General features: G+C 58.3%; 2 protein-coding genes across 12 annotated transcripts; one reads left to right on the top strand and one right to left on the bottom strand.

Moving 5' to 3' along the window:
• The first annotated feature begins 813 nt into the window (after positions 1-813).
• Positions 814-4,947, top strand: TMUB2 (transmembrane and ubiquitin like domain containing 2). Of its 4 annotated transcripts, none has more exons than XM_033417025.2 (4): positions 820-920; positions 1,514-1,587; positions 2,888-3,436; positions 3,689-4,947. In XM_033417025.2, the coding sequence occupies exons 2-4, from the start codon at positions 1,553-1,555 to the stop codon at positions 4,053-4,055; spliced, it is 951 nt and encodes a 316-aa protein (XP_033272916.1). In that variant the 5' UTR covers positions 820-920; positions 1,514-1,552; the 3' UTR covers positions 4,056-4,947. The 4 variants fall into 4 exon arrangements, with proteins under 4 accessions (XP_033272919.1, XP_033272916.1, XP_033272918.1 ...); XM_033417027.2 differs by having other exon boundaries at positions 880-974; XM_033417026.2 differs by lacking the exon at positions 820-920 and adding an exon at positions 1,000-1,174.
• A 79-nt stretch (positions 4,948-5,026) lies between these two features.
• On the bottom strand, positions 5,027-12,597 carry ATXN7L3 (ataxin 7 like 3). 8 transcript variants are annotated; one of them, XM_049702373.1, is made up of 13 exons: positions 12,455-12,597; positions 10,988-11,098; positions 10,558-10,690; positions 10,183-10,354; positions 9,894-9,991; positions 9,686-9,708; positions 9,314-9,380; positions 9,076-9,161; positions 8,688-8,756; positions 8,375-8,436; positions 8,028-8,099; positions 7,777-7,934; positions 5,027-7,664 (listed from the first exon to the last, which is right to left on the bottom strand). In XM_049702373.1, the coding sequence occupies exons 2-13, from the start codon at positions 11,036-11,038 to the stop codon at positions 7,516-7,518; spliced, it is 1,140 nt and encodes a 379-aa protein (XP_049558330.1). In that variant the 5' UTR covers positions 11,039-11,098; positions 12,455-12,597; the 3' UTR covers positions 5,027-7,515. The 8 variants fall into 8 exon arrangements, with proteins under 8 accessions (XP_049558330.1, XP_033272913.1, XP_049558332.1 ...); XM_033417022.2 differs by having other exon boundaries at positions 8,375-8,418; XM_049702375.1 differs by having other exon boundaries at positions 9,076-9,104.
• Between the last annotated feature and the right edge of the window lie 815 nt (positions 12,598-13,412).

Genomic DNA, 13,412 nt, shown 5'->3' with positions numbered 1-13,412 from the left:
TGATCTGAGTCCTGTTTCCACCGATGTGTTCAGTTGGTGAAAACTAACGAGCTCTTCGCTTTTGAGTTTTCCCGTCAGCATTATTTACACTTCAATCAATAGTTCACCGGAAAACAACAGCAAAAACCCCAAAACGTCTTTAGAACAAATTTTAATTTCAAAAATCCGGATAAATTCTTGTAAATTCTTGTAAGCTGAACCTTTTTTCCCTGTCTTTCTTGGGGCTCCTGCTTTTCCTGTGTCCTAAGCCTGCAATGAATCTGTGCCTTCTTTTGAAATGCTTTCTTGCCTTATTTACCAAGGTTCCACACTACCTGGGGCCGCATTCTCGGAGCACCGGCTGGTGACTAAATTGTCTCCTTGTCTGTCATCTCGACTAGCCCTGAGTTGGGCTCTTTGAGATCAGAAAGACCAGTCCTGGCTGATTCCGCTAACCCGGAGCTCAGTGCGCGTTGCAGAGCAGTAGTAAATCCAATCAGCCCGGGAGGCTGGGAGCAACGCCGGAAGAAAAAGGCTGCGAAGAGGAAAGCGCCGCTCTGGTCTGCCCAGCGGTGCCAGCCCGCTCGGACATCCAGACGCGAAGTCACACCCCTTGCCCAAGCACCTCCCGTAACTCCCTCCTGGCCCCGCCCCTCATCCATGGGCTCCTTAGGCCCCGCCCACCAGGCGTGGCCTTGCCCCGGGAGGGCCAGGATCCCGCCAACAATAACTCCGCCCCTCCTTCCGCTGAGAAACCTGTCCCTTTTATTTAAAGAATACGTTTACGTCAGTCCGCTTTACGTAGCTTGTCGTCATCAGTGCAAGGCGCGGAGGCGGAACTTCCTGTCTCTGGTTCTAACAGCTTCCGGGAGAAGCCGGAAGAGCCCGGACCCTGGACAGAATCAGGGCTAGCCAGCCCCTCCCCCGGCCCCTACAGAAAGGTGAGTCCACGGGCCGTCTTGGCGAAGTCAAAACACTTAGTCTGGCCGCTTCAGGTGAGGATCTCCTTCCTTATCCAGGCACAGTACCGGTCCAGATCCCCTTTAATTTCCCATGTTCCCCCGCGTACTCAAGCCCCGCCCCCAGTCTCCCGGCCCCGCCCCGAAGTGTGAGGGGTGTGGATGGTTTGTGAACCCCTCACCTGACTCTACCCGTCGCGGGCTGGGAGAAGCGGGTTTGGCCACGGCGGCCGGAGGTGGGTGGGCCCACGGACTCCTCTCCAGCGCCGCGGGAATAGGACCGCCCAAACGCGGAGCCTTCGCGTCAGAAAAGGCAGGATCGGGGACCCCTCCTCACCGCGCCGTCAGGGTCGCTCACAGGTTGAGGAGCGAGCAAAGAGGCCTCTGAGGAGGGAGACCTGGGGTCCTGCCCAGTCCCTCCCCTCGAAAGTTCCCTGTGCCTGTGCTAGTCGTTTTTGCCTCTGTTCGCCGCAGTTTCCTTTTCTTTAAATCAGGGTTAATGCCGTTAACCTTCTTACCATTAGGGGTTAGTTGTGGGAGTGATAAATGACTGCTACTGTTTGTTTACTGAACAGTTGCAATGTGCCAGGCACTGTGCTAAGTATTTTGCTTCGATGATTTCCCGTCATCTTCAAAACAACCTTATGAGGTAGGTACTATTTTTAACCCCATTTTACTGATGAGAAAGCTGAGTCTCTGAGAAAATTGTTTGAGGTTACAGAGCTAGTAAGAGGCAAAGGGGGTTATAGTTAGTTTGGGAGTTTTTTTGTTTGTTGTTTTTCCTGATCCCAGGGCCCACGTACTAAATAAGGATGTGAAAAGTATTCAGATGTTGATATGTTCCGCAGTGTTCTTTGAGCAGCTACTGTGGGGTTATGCTGGGCACTACGGTACATGGAGAAATACATGTGAACCTTATCTTCCAGGAGTCTAGTAGAGAGATGGACTGGTAGATAAGTATAATGAAGTTTTATAGGTGCTGTGAGAATAGTCTGGTAATGATAATCATCAGACTGGATTTGCCCAGGGACAGCTTTGAAAGCAGCAGATTCTCTAAGGGAAAGAGTAGGTACTCCAAGGAGCAAGCAGATATCCTTTCTACCTTTCTAAGAAACTGCCGAGGGAGAACACAGGACAGGAGGGGAGATTGCGATATGCATTGTGAGAGCCATTTTGGAATCTTGTCCGAATCACTTCCATGCAGGTAGTGGTTTTGCATTTGTGAGCCTACAGTGACCCAGGAGGGTGGTGCTTCTGGTGTCTGTTCTGCTTTGCTGCCCGAAGAATTTCGGAGGAGGCAGACACAATGTCCGCTGCATAGTGTCTGTTGATGGCCCCTCCTGGGCTGTCCCTTTGGGTTGGTCTGACTTTGCTTTTGATAAATTAATTTTCTTTGGCTCTTGACATCTGGACGTAGATCCGTGACCGTGAATGAGACTGAGTTCAAATGACACAATCTGGCAAGAGTGGCTGCGCTGTGCCTTCAAAGGGGCCCCAAATAAAACACTCCGGGCTTTTTTGGCTTCTCTGAAGCCACCTTGGAGGCATCTCAGGGGGGGCATAGTTGCTTTACCAATAGATAAAAATCGTAGAGAAACTCAGGGCTCACAGAAGCAAATGTTTTCCCCACCTGCCAAAAAAGCAACGAACAGAAACAGCAGCAGCAGCAGCAACAAAGCTGTAAGGTTTTCCTGATGATCCGTGCTTACTCGGGGGGTGGGAATGTGAGAGAGGAAGGGCGTGGAACCTGAAAGCCAGCGTTTCAGGTTAGAGGCAAGGGGTAAGTCCTTAGCTGTAGATTGGGGGTCCAGAGTTCGGAAGGTCTGTGTCTCTACAGGACACTGAACTCCATTTTCTTTCGGGGCTGAGTCAGTTAGAGCCTAAACAAACAGGAAACCTGCTTGCGACCCCTCATGCCCTGCTGATGCTGTCCCCCTTTGTTCCCGCAGTGTGGACCCAGTCAGCAGCCAGGCCATGGAGCTCTCTGATGTCACCCTTATTGAGGGTGTGGGTAATGAGGTGACTGTGGTGGCAGGTGTGGCGGTGCTGATTCTAGCCTTGGTCCTAGCTTGGCTCTCTACCTACGTAGCCGACAGCGGTAGCAGCCAGCTCCTGGGCACTATTGTGTCAGCTGGCGACACATCCGTCCTCCACCTGGGGCATGTGGACCATCTGGTGGCGGGCCAAGTCACCCCAGAGCCAACCGAACTCCCACATCCATCAGAGGGTAATGATGAGAAGGCTGAAGAGGCTGGCGAAGGTGGGGGAGACTCCACAGGGGAACCCGGAGCTGGGGGTGGTATTGAGCCCAGCCTTGAGCATCTGCTTGACATCCAAGGCCTGCCCAAAAGACAAGCGGGCCTGGGGAGCAGCGGTCCAGAGGTGCCCCAGAGATCTGAGGATAGCGCCTGCCTCATCAATGTGCGGCTCAAATTCCTCAATGACACCGAGGAGCTGGCTGTGGCCAGGCCAGAGGATACTGTGGGTGCTCTGAAGAGGTAGGTGGGCTGGGAAGTGGGAGGCTGCTTGTACCCCATGCCCCCAGCCCTTGGTCTTCTCGGAGGAGGCTGATACAGACGTGGGAGCAGCAGGGAAGCGTCAGGTGCGGCCCTTACAGGGCGGGTGGGGGAGTACTTCCTTAGAAAGCCACCCTGCAGTTTCCCCCCAGTGCCTTGCTTTGTTGGTCCAGGCCTTTCGGCCTTCTCATTCCTTGCCCTCTGTCTGTCCTTCTGTCTGTCTCATCCTTACAGTAAATACTTCCCTGGACAAGAAAGCCAGATGAAACTGATCTACCAGGGCCGCCTGCTGCAGGACCCAGGCCGCACACTGCGTTCCCTGAACATTACCGACAACTGTGTGATTCACTGTCACCACTCACCCCTTGGGTCAGCTGTTCCAGGCCCCTCGGCCTCCCTGGCCCCCTCTTCAGCCACTGAGCCTCCCAGCCTCGGCGTCAGTGTGGGCAGCCTCATGGTGCCTGTGTTTGTGGTGCTGTTGGGTGTGGTCTGGTACTTCCGTATCAATTACCGTCAGTTCTTCACAGCACCTGCCACTGTCTCCCTGGTGGGGGTCACTGTCTTCTTCAGCTTCCTAGTATTTGGGATGTATGGACGATAAGGACCGTAGGGAGAAAATGAAAGGCGTGGTCTTCCTCCTTTATGGCCTCCCCCCTTTCCTGGCCAGAGCTGGGCCCAAGGGCCTGGGAGGGAAGGGTGGAAAGGATGTGGTGGGTCCCCCTCCATAGGACCCAGGAGGCAGGCATGGGGCCTCCCCTTCACGTCCACGAGGGTACAGACATCCCCTCTGTGCAAGCACAACTCAGGTAGAAATGAGAATGTCATCTTCCTTCACTTTTAAGGTCCTGAAGTTCAGAGGTGAGCTGGTGTTCCAGCTCAGTGGGGAGCCTGGGCTCTGAGGATTCCCTCCCAGCCGTGGCCCTAGCTCTTTCCATTATCCTGCATGTCTGCTCCCCAGCCCCCAGGGCTGCCTGTCAGGGCAGTTCAGCATGGCCCCAGCATACTTCTGTAGGGAGCCTGGAGTATCTTTCGGTTCCCTAGTGGAATATCCATCTTTCGAGACTGAAATCACATGGGCAGGAGTGAAGTGTCAGCCTTCCCTGTAGGCACCTGGCCACCTCCACCTTCTCCCTCCACCCCGTAGCGGGAATAGGGTGTTCTCTGTGTTCTGGATGGTTTCCAGTGTTCTTTTCTTTTCAAAGCACTTTGCTTATATTCTTTTAAAAAAAAAATAGTCCCTTATAGAGCTCAGTCAGGAAGGGGATTGGGGCACAAAGCCAAGCCCCCAGCATTGGGAGAGGCCGGGCCACAGCTGCTGCTACCCTAGGCCTAAGGCTGTAAGCAAGAGGCAGCTCTGGCCCTCAGCCAGTGTCCTACTCTGCCCAGCTCCAAGGACGAGCTCTGGGTATGGAGCACTGGGCCCCAGGCCCTTGCCTCTGGGGCTCTTGGATGGAGGGCCGTATCTGTGACTGAATAAAGTTCCATTTTGTGGCCGTGGAGTCTCCTGTGACATTGAGAGAACGCTGTTGCTCTGCCCCCAGCAACACGGGAATGAGGGTGGGTAGGCCGGGCTACCAACGGGAGATGCAGTTTATTTACACCAGCAGCCATGGGGGCAGGGGGAATACACAGCGTTTACAAAGTTAGCTACCTGTACAGGATGGATTACATATGCAAAAATAAAAATCTCAAGACCACAGGACAGCGTGAGCCCCACCCCCCTCCCCCAATGACCCCAGCATGCGGTAATGCCAGGCGGGTGGCCCCTGGGCATGCGGGGGGGAGTGATGCATGGAAGGAAAAGCCACCGGCCATGGAAATTAGTACAGAACCCCCCCACACACACTCAGACACATGATAGAATACAGGGTGGACGACACCTAGCTGGGGTGGGAAGGATGGGAATTGAAACCCACACAGCCTGCTGTTAGAGGGAAGGGAGTGGGGAGCTCCTAGCCCCTGTTCAACTACATGGTAGGGGGGGGCACACTCTCCCCGGAAGGAAAGGGGTTTGCTCCCTCAGGGTCTCTGCTGGACCAAGCCCATCTCTTACCCAGCCTGGGCAGGGGGCTCTGCCCTGAGGGCGGGCCAGGGAACAATGGGGAAGTGGATGTGGACAAACCAGTTCCCAAACTACTTCCCACTTCTCCCTCCTCCAACCAGAAGGGGGAAAGGGAGAGGCCAGAGGTGAAAGGGTGTACTTATTAGGGCCTGAGCTGCAGCTGCCTCTCAGAAGGAAGAGTGGCCCGCGGCCTTCCTCCCTTCACCTTCAACCTACTCCCAAGTCTTCATTTGGGAGCAGGCTGGAGGCTGGCTGAGATCCTCCTTTCCCTCTGGCTTCCCTTAGAGGGAGAAGGCTGTGGAAGAGCGAGAACAGAGGAGCCCAGGCCCCAGGATTTATTCTAACTCCTGCCAAAATTTGGCTTTTTAAAAAATAATCAACAATTCTTGGGTTAAAAACCAGTTTGTAACCAGGCATCAGCCACAATCAGAGCCACCCCAGGGGGAGATTGGGGTTCCAGACAGGGTACTACAGCCCTATCTCTTGTTCCCTTAACCCTCTAGGGTCCCTAACCCAAACCAGTCCAACCAGTCCTGGGTACTAGCTACCCAAATGTGGGATGGCTCCTCCTGGGAGGAGGACAGGGGACACGTCCTGCGAGTGCCAGAGAACATGGCTCAGGGTCAACTCCATCCCTGTGTCAGTCAGCTCTGCTCCCCGCCCAGACTGCAGGCCTCCAGCTCGGCTCCTGAGAGCCACGGTGCCCGCGTGGAGGTGGGACGATACATCTCTTCAGGATGTAGACCAGGCAGGTGGGCACACTGGCACACAGTCCCACAGAGGGGCACTGTCTAGGCATGGCACCCCTTCCCCCTCCGCTGACAGCCCAGAGCACAGAGACCACCCTCTCTTCCTGCCCCACTCCTAGCAAGGGGGGAGAAGTACAAGAGCAGGATTTTCCTCAGAGCCCCAAACCACAAGTACAGAATAAATAACTTAAAAGCGGCTAAGGAAGGGGAAACAGGGCAAGCTTCAGAGGCAGGAGCATCGAGAGAGGAACTGGAGCTGGTCAAGGTTAAAGAGGGGGTGGCAAGCAGCAGTTGGGAACTTGGGCTGCCCTGGTAGGGCAGTGGGGCAGGGTAGGCAGGAGGAACATGGGGCCACCCCAGGAGGGTGAGGCTGGGCCCCTTCCTGGGGCAGGGAATGAGGTAAGAAAACATTTCAAATAAAGCAGCACCGTTCCCTCTCACCTTGGGGCCCCACTCCTCGCCAGCCCTGGGTCAGGGAGGAGAGGTAGGGGGGGAGTCATTTTGATACACAGCTCCCTCTTCCTACCCTCCCCCTGCCCTTGAAGCTGTAGAGGCTGGAGGCCCTTTCCTGGCACCCAACAACAAAAGGACAGCTCCCGCTGCCAAGGAGGCCCATGGGGACTGAGGGGAAAGGGCTGCCCCTGTGAGGGGCAGGGAAGGCGGCGGCAGTTCTGGACGCCTACCTCAGCAGACAGCTCGCTGTGCCTGCCTACCCCTGGGATGGGGGCGTTTGATAGGCTTCTTCTGCACACAGACAGGACACGCCCAGCCCTGCTCCTCAGCTGCAAGCACCGGACCCATTCACATTGCTGAGGGCAGCTGGGGGAGGCCCCCTCCAGGCTCAGCTTCCAACCCACCGCCTCCCGGGTAGCCACGATGCTCCTCGGCAGGGCTTAGTCCAGTTCCTGGGGTGGGGGGCGGCAGTGCCCTGGCACAGTGCCCAGGTCAGGCCCCTGGCCTAGCTGGACATCCAGTAACTCACAGAATAAATAGGAAAACCGCCTCCCCACCGAACTTATGTCCAAGGCATAATATGTCCAGGTCTGAGTCCTGCACGCCGAGGGCTCGTGCTCCTTCGCAGAAGACCCTGACACCCCCCAGGGGTGCATAATTGGATCCTCTGCCTGCCTGGCCCACCAAACTTCCCAAGCCCAAACCCCCAGCAGCCGTCCATTTGCCAGGCTATGCCACCTGGGTGGGGGTCGGGAGGGAGGGCTCTGCTCAGCCAAAGGCTATCCCTTGCACCCGAGTCAGTTGATGTCATCGTAGATGCTGGGCGTCGGGGGTGCCGGAGGCTTTGGCTTTTTCTTCTTGTTGGAGCCCAGGCCAGAGGCAGTTCCTACCAGGCTCAGATGGGATTTCTTTTTCTTGGTTTTCCGTGACTCGGAGCTGTTGGTACCTGAAGAGAAGGAGGCGCGAGGGTTGAGGGAGGGTCGTGGCAGGGGAACGCAAGGTGCTCCCCGTCCTTGGCTTCGGGCAGAGAGCCCCTGGGGCCCAGCTGTATCACCTACCTAGACCCCATCCCTGATTCTCACTCGTCTTGGAGGAACCTGAATCAGAGGGTGAGAGATCGGAGGAGCCATCCCACTGAAGCCGGCTGATCAGGGCCTGGCTGTCAGTCATGTCGAAGCTGTCATTATCCAGGGAACTCTCGACCTCTGGAAGGACGCTGGAAAGGGAAGAGGCCAGAGAAGGGCTTCAGGGATACCAATCGTCATCCTTAATCTCCACAACCCACCACCTTTCCTGGAGGATCACTCACGCCGAGGGTCCAAGGAAATAAATCCGCACGGCTCGCCGCTGCTCATCCGTGTGCTGGGGGCAGCGCAGGGACCTGGTGGGGAGAGAATTATCAGACCCTGACAAGGCAGGAAGGGTCTGAGGAATGCAGGTGAAGGCCCTCCCCTCAGCAGAGGTGGGAGGGGTGGACACAGGCAGGGAAGGGATGAACGGAGAGCCCCCAGATTGTGGCCTAAGGCCTGACCATTAGAAGAGGGGAGGGGAAGGGTGGGAGTCCCACTGCTCAAGTCCAGGGGTACTCCCGACCCGTGTGCCCAGGGTGAGTGTGCAGGAGGGCCCCCTGGCCCTGTTCCTAGGTTCTGAGCTCACCTTGTGCACATCTTCTTGGTGTGTTCAGAAATCACCCCACATTGCTGGAAGAGGAATATAAGCTGAAAGGAGGGATGGAGGAAAGCCTACTCTAGACACTAGACATTCTCTTCTGTACACATGCTAGACTGTAAGCAGAAATGGCCCCAGGGTGTCCACGGCAGACGGCCCCAGACCACCAATGGCCAGGAAGCCTAATTCCAGAGAGAGACCTAGGTGCCCTCACTGCCACGTCAGCAGCCTCTTTCAGGGCCTCAACCACTGCCTGTGGCTCAGCTCGCTCCCGAGGGCCTCCCCTTCCCTGGTCCCTCACCGTGGTGAGCAGGCTACGCAGCTCCTCCGGCCCCAGGGTCTCGTAGCTGATCCCAGTTGAGTTGTTATACTGGGCAAGAACCAGAGATACAGGTTAGAGAAGGGGCAGCCAAAGAAGGGAGGTTGCGGGGGGGGGTGCAGAATCAGTCCCTCTCATCCCTTCCTAAGTGAGAAGGCCTTAAGACTGTCCACCAGTTTTCCAACAATCCCTTTCATCCCACCTGCACAGGGGTAAGGGGTTGGGACCTACAGAGAACATACATATGCAAGACCTAAATACCCCATCTAGTGCTTCTGGCTGTCAGCATTCTGATCCCCACTTGTCCAATCCCACGCAACTCGCAACAAGGACAATGAGAGGGAACCTACAAGGGGCAGCCCCTACTCACCTTAAAAGGATCCGAATTGCTAAGTTCCCCTGAAGAAGAAAAAAGAAGGGGAAGGGTGTTTGATGCAGAGGTACAGACAGAGAACCCTGAAAATAACCAGAGAGGAAGTGGGGGTGACAGAAGGATCACAGGCCCTCCCTCGATACCCCAGCCCGCCCCCTGCGCCCCCCTCTGCCCTCCAGCAATGAGTCCCAGAAGACACAGCTAGAATCACTCCCGTTGTTCCAGCCCCACTTACCATTTTTGTGTTTTAAAGACTTGGATCTTCGAGGGGAATTGGGGTTCTGGAATGGGAGATACCATAGCTTTGGGGAAAGGGTAACGATAAGGGGGAGCCGAGAACCCAGGGAAGGAAAAAAGATTTGACAAAGAAGCATCCTCAAATCCCTACCCTTCCCCATCAGTAAGAGGCCCGTCTACCCAGACTCCCTCCTCCCACCTTCCCCCAAGGCCTCTGCTGCCCTCCTGCCCACCAGACACCCTCATCCCAGAACCCAGAGAGGTACCCAGCGACCTCAGACTTGAGTCAAGACACCCGAGGACTCCCTACCCAAAGGGGAAGGTATGTGTCCTTCGCCCAAATCTCCCTCATGCTTGCCCCAGCTCTCACCTTGTCTGATTTCCTCTTCTTGGCTGTGTAGGACAAAAGGATAAAAGGTAGGGTCACTTTAAGTTCCCAATCTAAGGGCACCTAAAGCAAAGTACAAAGCTACACTCTCCCCCCTCATTCAGGATAACAACTTGTGACCGTTACATACCCAATTCCTGCGAGCCCGCCTCACCCCAGTGGCCCCCAAATTCCCCAGATCCCCAAACACCTTTCTTCTCTGAGCCATAGGACCAGTCGTTGTCATTGATGTCATCGTTATCCTCTTGGTCACTCTCAGACTTGTTCATGTTGTTGCTATTGGCAATCCTGCCAAGGGTAGGGAAGAGGAAGGGTCAAGGCTGCCACCTCTCTGCCCCCGACTTCACAGGTAGAGTGGAGCATCTGGGGCCAAGCGTGACCCACCCTCTGCGCCCTACAAATGCCCCTGGAGGGCTACACCATGGGACGGGCTGCAAAAGGCGAGCCGCTCTGGTTCTAGCAGGGGGAGAAGCCCTCACCGGCGGTTGGCAATTCGACTGCTGTTCCGACCCATTCCCAGGCACTTCTCCAGATGGGGAGCAAAACGGGAGGCGGCAATGCTGCGGCTGCAATTGGGGCAAACACACTCCTTGCTCTTCCACTGGTTGAAAACCTGTCCAAAGATGTCCAACCCCGGCTGGTCCACGATCTCTGGGGACAGGAGAGGCGTGTCGATCAGGGCGGGCAGGGGACCCTCACCTCTCGTTCCCACCCATGGCCCCACGGCCTCTTCAAAGCCCCTGCCTAAGCTCACAGGAGCTCCACGTTCTACATGTGGTGCGGCTGCCAGAGAAGGACCCTCCAAGCACTCCCAGGACAGGACTAGACTGCTCTCCTTCAACCCTGAAGCTCACCAAAATCCTTCATGCTATCAGGGTCCGTGTCGTCCAGGAAGAAATAGCCACACTTGACAGCCCGGTGTACCTCAAAGCAGAATCCCAAACAAGAATCCTCGACCAGGTCCGCGTATATCTCCTGAGCGATGGCCTGGGCCCAGGGGAGAACATCCAGGGTCACAAGAGTCATAGTCCCATGGACTGAGAGCAACTCTCACCAACCAATCTCCTGCCAATTCGCCCTAGTCAAAAGTAATGCTTTCTCTGCCATTTTCCCCATCCTGACTTCGAGTTCTTTCTTCTTCTGGATCCTCGGGCCTTCTTAGCTGGCTATTCCCTTTAAGGAACAAGGCTGACTACCCAAATTCCTCTCTGGTGCGGATGCCAGATAAAGTAACGAAGAAACATCAAGAGAAAGAACTGGAGGCACACGTGGGGGAGCCCTCACCTCTAGTTTGCTGTTATCCAGGCCAGACAAAGACATTTCCTCCATTTTCATTTGTAAACTCTTGTGGAGACGGCGCTCTGACTGCTCATAGCACAGCGGGCGGCAACACGGCTGCACACATGGGGGTGGGGGTGTTGGTGTGAGTCCAAGACACCTCTGATGACTGCCACCTCCCCTCCGCACCTCGCTGCCCAGAGCTCGATGGTGGCATCGGGATCTACCTCTCCCTAAAGCCTAGGCTCACTAAGTCTGGATGGTCCTTCAGGGCCTGAAACCCAAGGGCGGCCTAGTCCTTCCCAAGCCTGAACTCAGGCCCTGGACTCTACTGCCAATCAGAGTCTGGGTCTACAGGAGGCAGCAGCTCGCCCCAGGTCCCCAAAACTCGAACCCCTCTTCGATACCCATGGTGCAATGCAGCAGGGGGAGGAGAAGGAACTCTAAGGCCTCAAAGCAAACCCACAGGGTGTGGCAAAGAACTGCACAGACTCCTAAATACACTCCCCTCCCTTCGCTAGGCTCTCCTCAGAGCCACCTCTGCTTTCAGCCAGGATGTCCACTTGGGGGGGTACTGCTACCAGAAGTAGGAATGGCCCTAGGACCCTACAACCTTCACCCCACTCTATCTTCCCTTGCAATAAGCCTGCCACTACAGAAGGGGAGCAGAGCCCACAGAAATCTAGAGCTAAAGGGGCATTTCTAGCCACCATGAGCAAGAGGAGGTAGAGTCCGGTGGGATGGCAGGCCAAGAGTGGGCACTCCCCTTACCTGTTCTTCTTTTAGATAACCACCCTCCCTCCCTCAGGACCAGCCCGGAAGTCTCTCCAAGAGCCCCAAAGTCCAGGAATCCCCACCAAAGGATTCAGAAACAGCGCCCACAGTCCGGGGCCCCTCTGAACGGTGGGTACGAGTTTAAGGAGCTGCCGGCCTAGAGTGGGGTGGGGACTGACAAATGAGCCGGGGGCACTGGGGAGGGTAGGAGGCCGGGCCTCGGCTCTTCCCCCGTCCCTGCGGCACTGCTGCTGCATCATACCAACTGGGGGGAGGAGAGCCGAGCCGCCGGAGGCCGGCGCCGGTCCGGGACAGACCGACCCTTAGAGAGTGGGCAGAGTGAGACGCGTCCCGGCCCCTCTTCCTCCCCGCCCGCCGACAGCCCCGGCCGGCCGGGGAGAGGAGTCCGGGAGGGTGTCTCTATTGTCCCGGGGGCTGGGGCCTGGCTCCCTAACAAAGGCCCCGCGCCCCCTCCCCGGCCGGCCCTGCCCCGCCCAGGGGGGACCCAGACAGGGGGAGAGCGGGGGGCCCCGGCCGGGCCGGGAAGCCGGGGGAAGCCGGGCGTTTCCGCGGCGGCCCGGGGGGAGGGGAAGGGGCGCTGACCCAGACCTGGGGGGAGGGGGCCCAAGCCCCGCCTCGGGCCCCGCCCCCCGCCCCCCGCAGGCCCCTCCCCCGTCCCCGTCTCCGTCCCGTACTCACCCCGCCCGGGGGGCCGCGCCGGGGCCCGGCGGCCTCTCAGGGCCGCGTCCTCCGGCGGCGGCGGCGGCGGCGGCTGCTCCGGAGCCCCATGTCCGTCGGTCCGTCCTCGCCTCTCCCCGGGGCCCAGGGCCCGGGGCCGGGGGGTCGGGCCGCCCCCCCGCCTCGCCGCCTCACCGGGCGGCCATGGCCCCTTCCCCTCCCTTCTCGTCCCGTCGCCGCCTCCTCCTCCTCACCTCACCCCGCCCGCGCGCAGTCCGCGCGCCGTCCGCGCGCCCCTCCCCCCGCCCCCCACTCCAGCCCGCCTCTCCCGGGCGGGGGGTGCGGCGCGAGCCCGGAGCGCGCGCGCGTGCCGCGACCGGAGGATGGATGGATGGAGCGAGCGAGAACGCGAGCGTGCGCGCGCGCGCCCCTCTCCCCCCTCCCTTCGCGCGGGCGCGAGGCCAAGCGCGAGCGCGCTCCAACCTCCTCCTCTTCCTCCTCCCGCCCCTCCTCAACACCCCGCCCCCGCCCTCCCTTCCTCTTCCTTCTTTCGCTTTCGCGCGCCCAGCGACTGCTCGCGCCTGCTAGAAGGGCCCGAGCGCGTGCATCTGCCCCGCGGCCGCAGCTCGGCAGCATTTGCTCCAGGGGGCGGGGACCGGGCGGGGAGGAGGGGCGCCACGCCGCCGTCCAAAGTACCGGCGGACGGGGACGGGGGCGGGGAGATGGGCGGGGCCTTCGGGAGCCACCTCGGCCAATTGCCGTCTCGCCCCGGCCCGGCCGGCCCAATAGGATGGCGGTGGGTGGAGCGGCGTTCAAGGTGAGGTGCGCGGTGCGCTGGGGGCGGAGACGTTGTGCCGTCCCGGCCGGCTCCGGGGCGGGGGCAGCGGGTGGCGTCGAAAGAGAGCGCCGGCTCCCAGCCGAGCCTGGGACGCCTTCCGGCCCAGGCTCCCCCGCCCTTCCCTCCGGGCTCCCGGCTCTT

The sequence above is a fragment of the Orcinus orca genome, chromosome 19 (genome assembly GCF_937001465.1).
Source record: "Orcinus orca chromosome 19, mOrcOrc1.1, whole genome shotgun sequence".
NCBI lineage: Eukaryota > Metazoa > Chordata > Mammalia > Artiodactyla > Delphinidae > Orcinus > Orcinus orca.
This window is presented reverse-complemented; position numbering and strand designations above follow the sequence as displayed.

Excerpts from the sequence above, each read along its gene's own strand:
- TMUB2 (XM_033417025.2), top strand. The coding sequence starts at position 1,553 with ATGATTTCCCGTCATCTTCAAAACAACCTTATGAG. Across the intron at positions 1,588-2,887 it reads CTTCAAAACAACCTTATGAG|TGTGGACCCAGTCAGCAGCC; the intron begins GTAGGTACTATT and ends TTGTTCCCGCAG. Across the intron at positions 3,437-3,688 it reads ACTGTGGGTGCTCTGAAGAG|TAAATACTTCCCTGGACAAG; the intron begins GTAGGTGGGCTG and ends TCATCCTTACAG.
- ATXN7L3 (XM_049702373.1), bottom strand. The coding sequence starts at position 11,038 with ATGAAAATGGAGGAAATGTCTTTGTCTGGCCTGGATAACAGCAAACTA. Across the intron at positions 10,355-10,557 it reads TGATAGCATGAAGGATTTTG|AGATCGTGGACCAGCCGGGG; the intron begins GTGAGCTTCAGG and ends TCCTGTCCCCAG. Across the intron at positions 8,100-8,374 it reads ACCAAGAAGATGTGCACAAG|GTCCCTGCGCTGCCCCCAGC; the intron begins GTGAGCTCAGAA and ends TCTCCCCACCAG.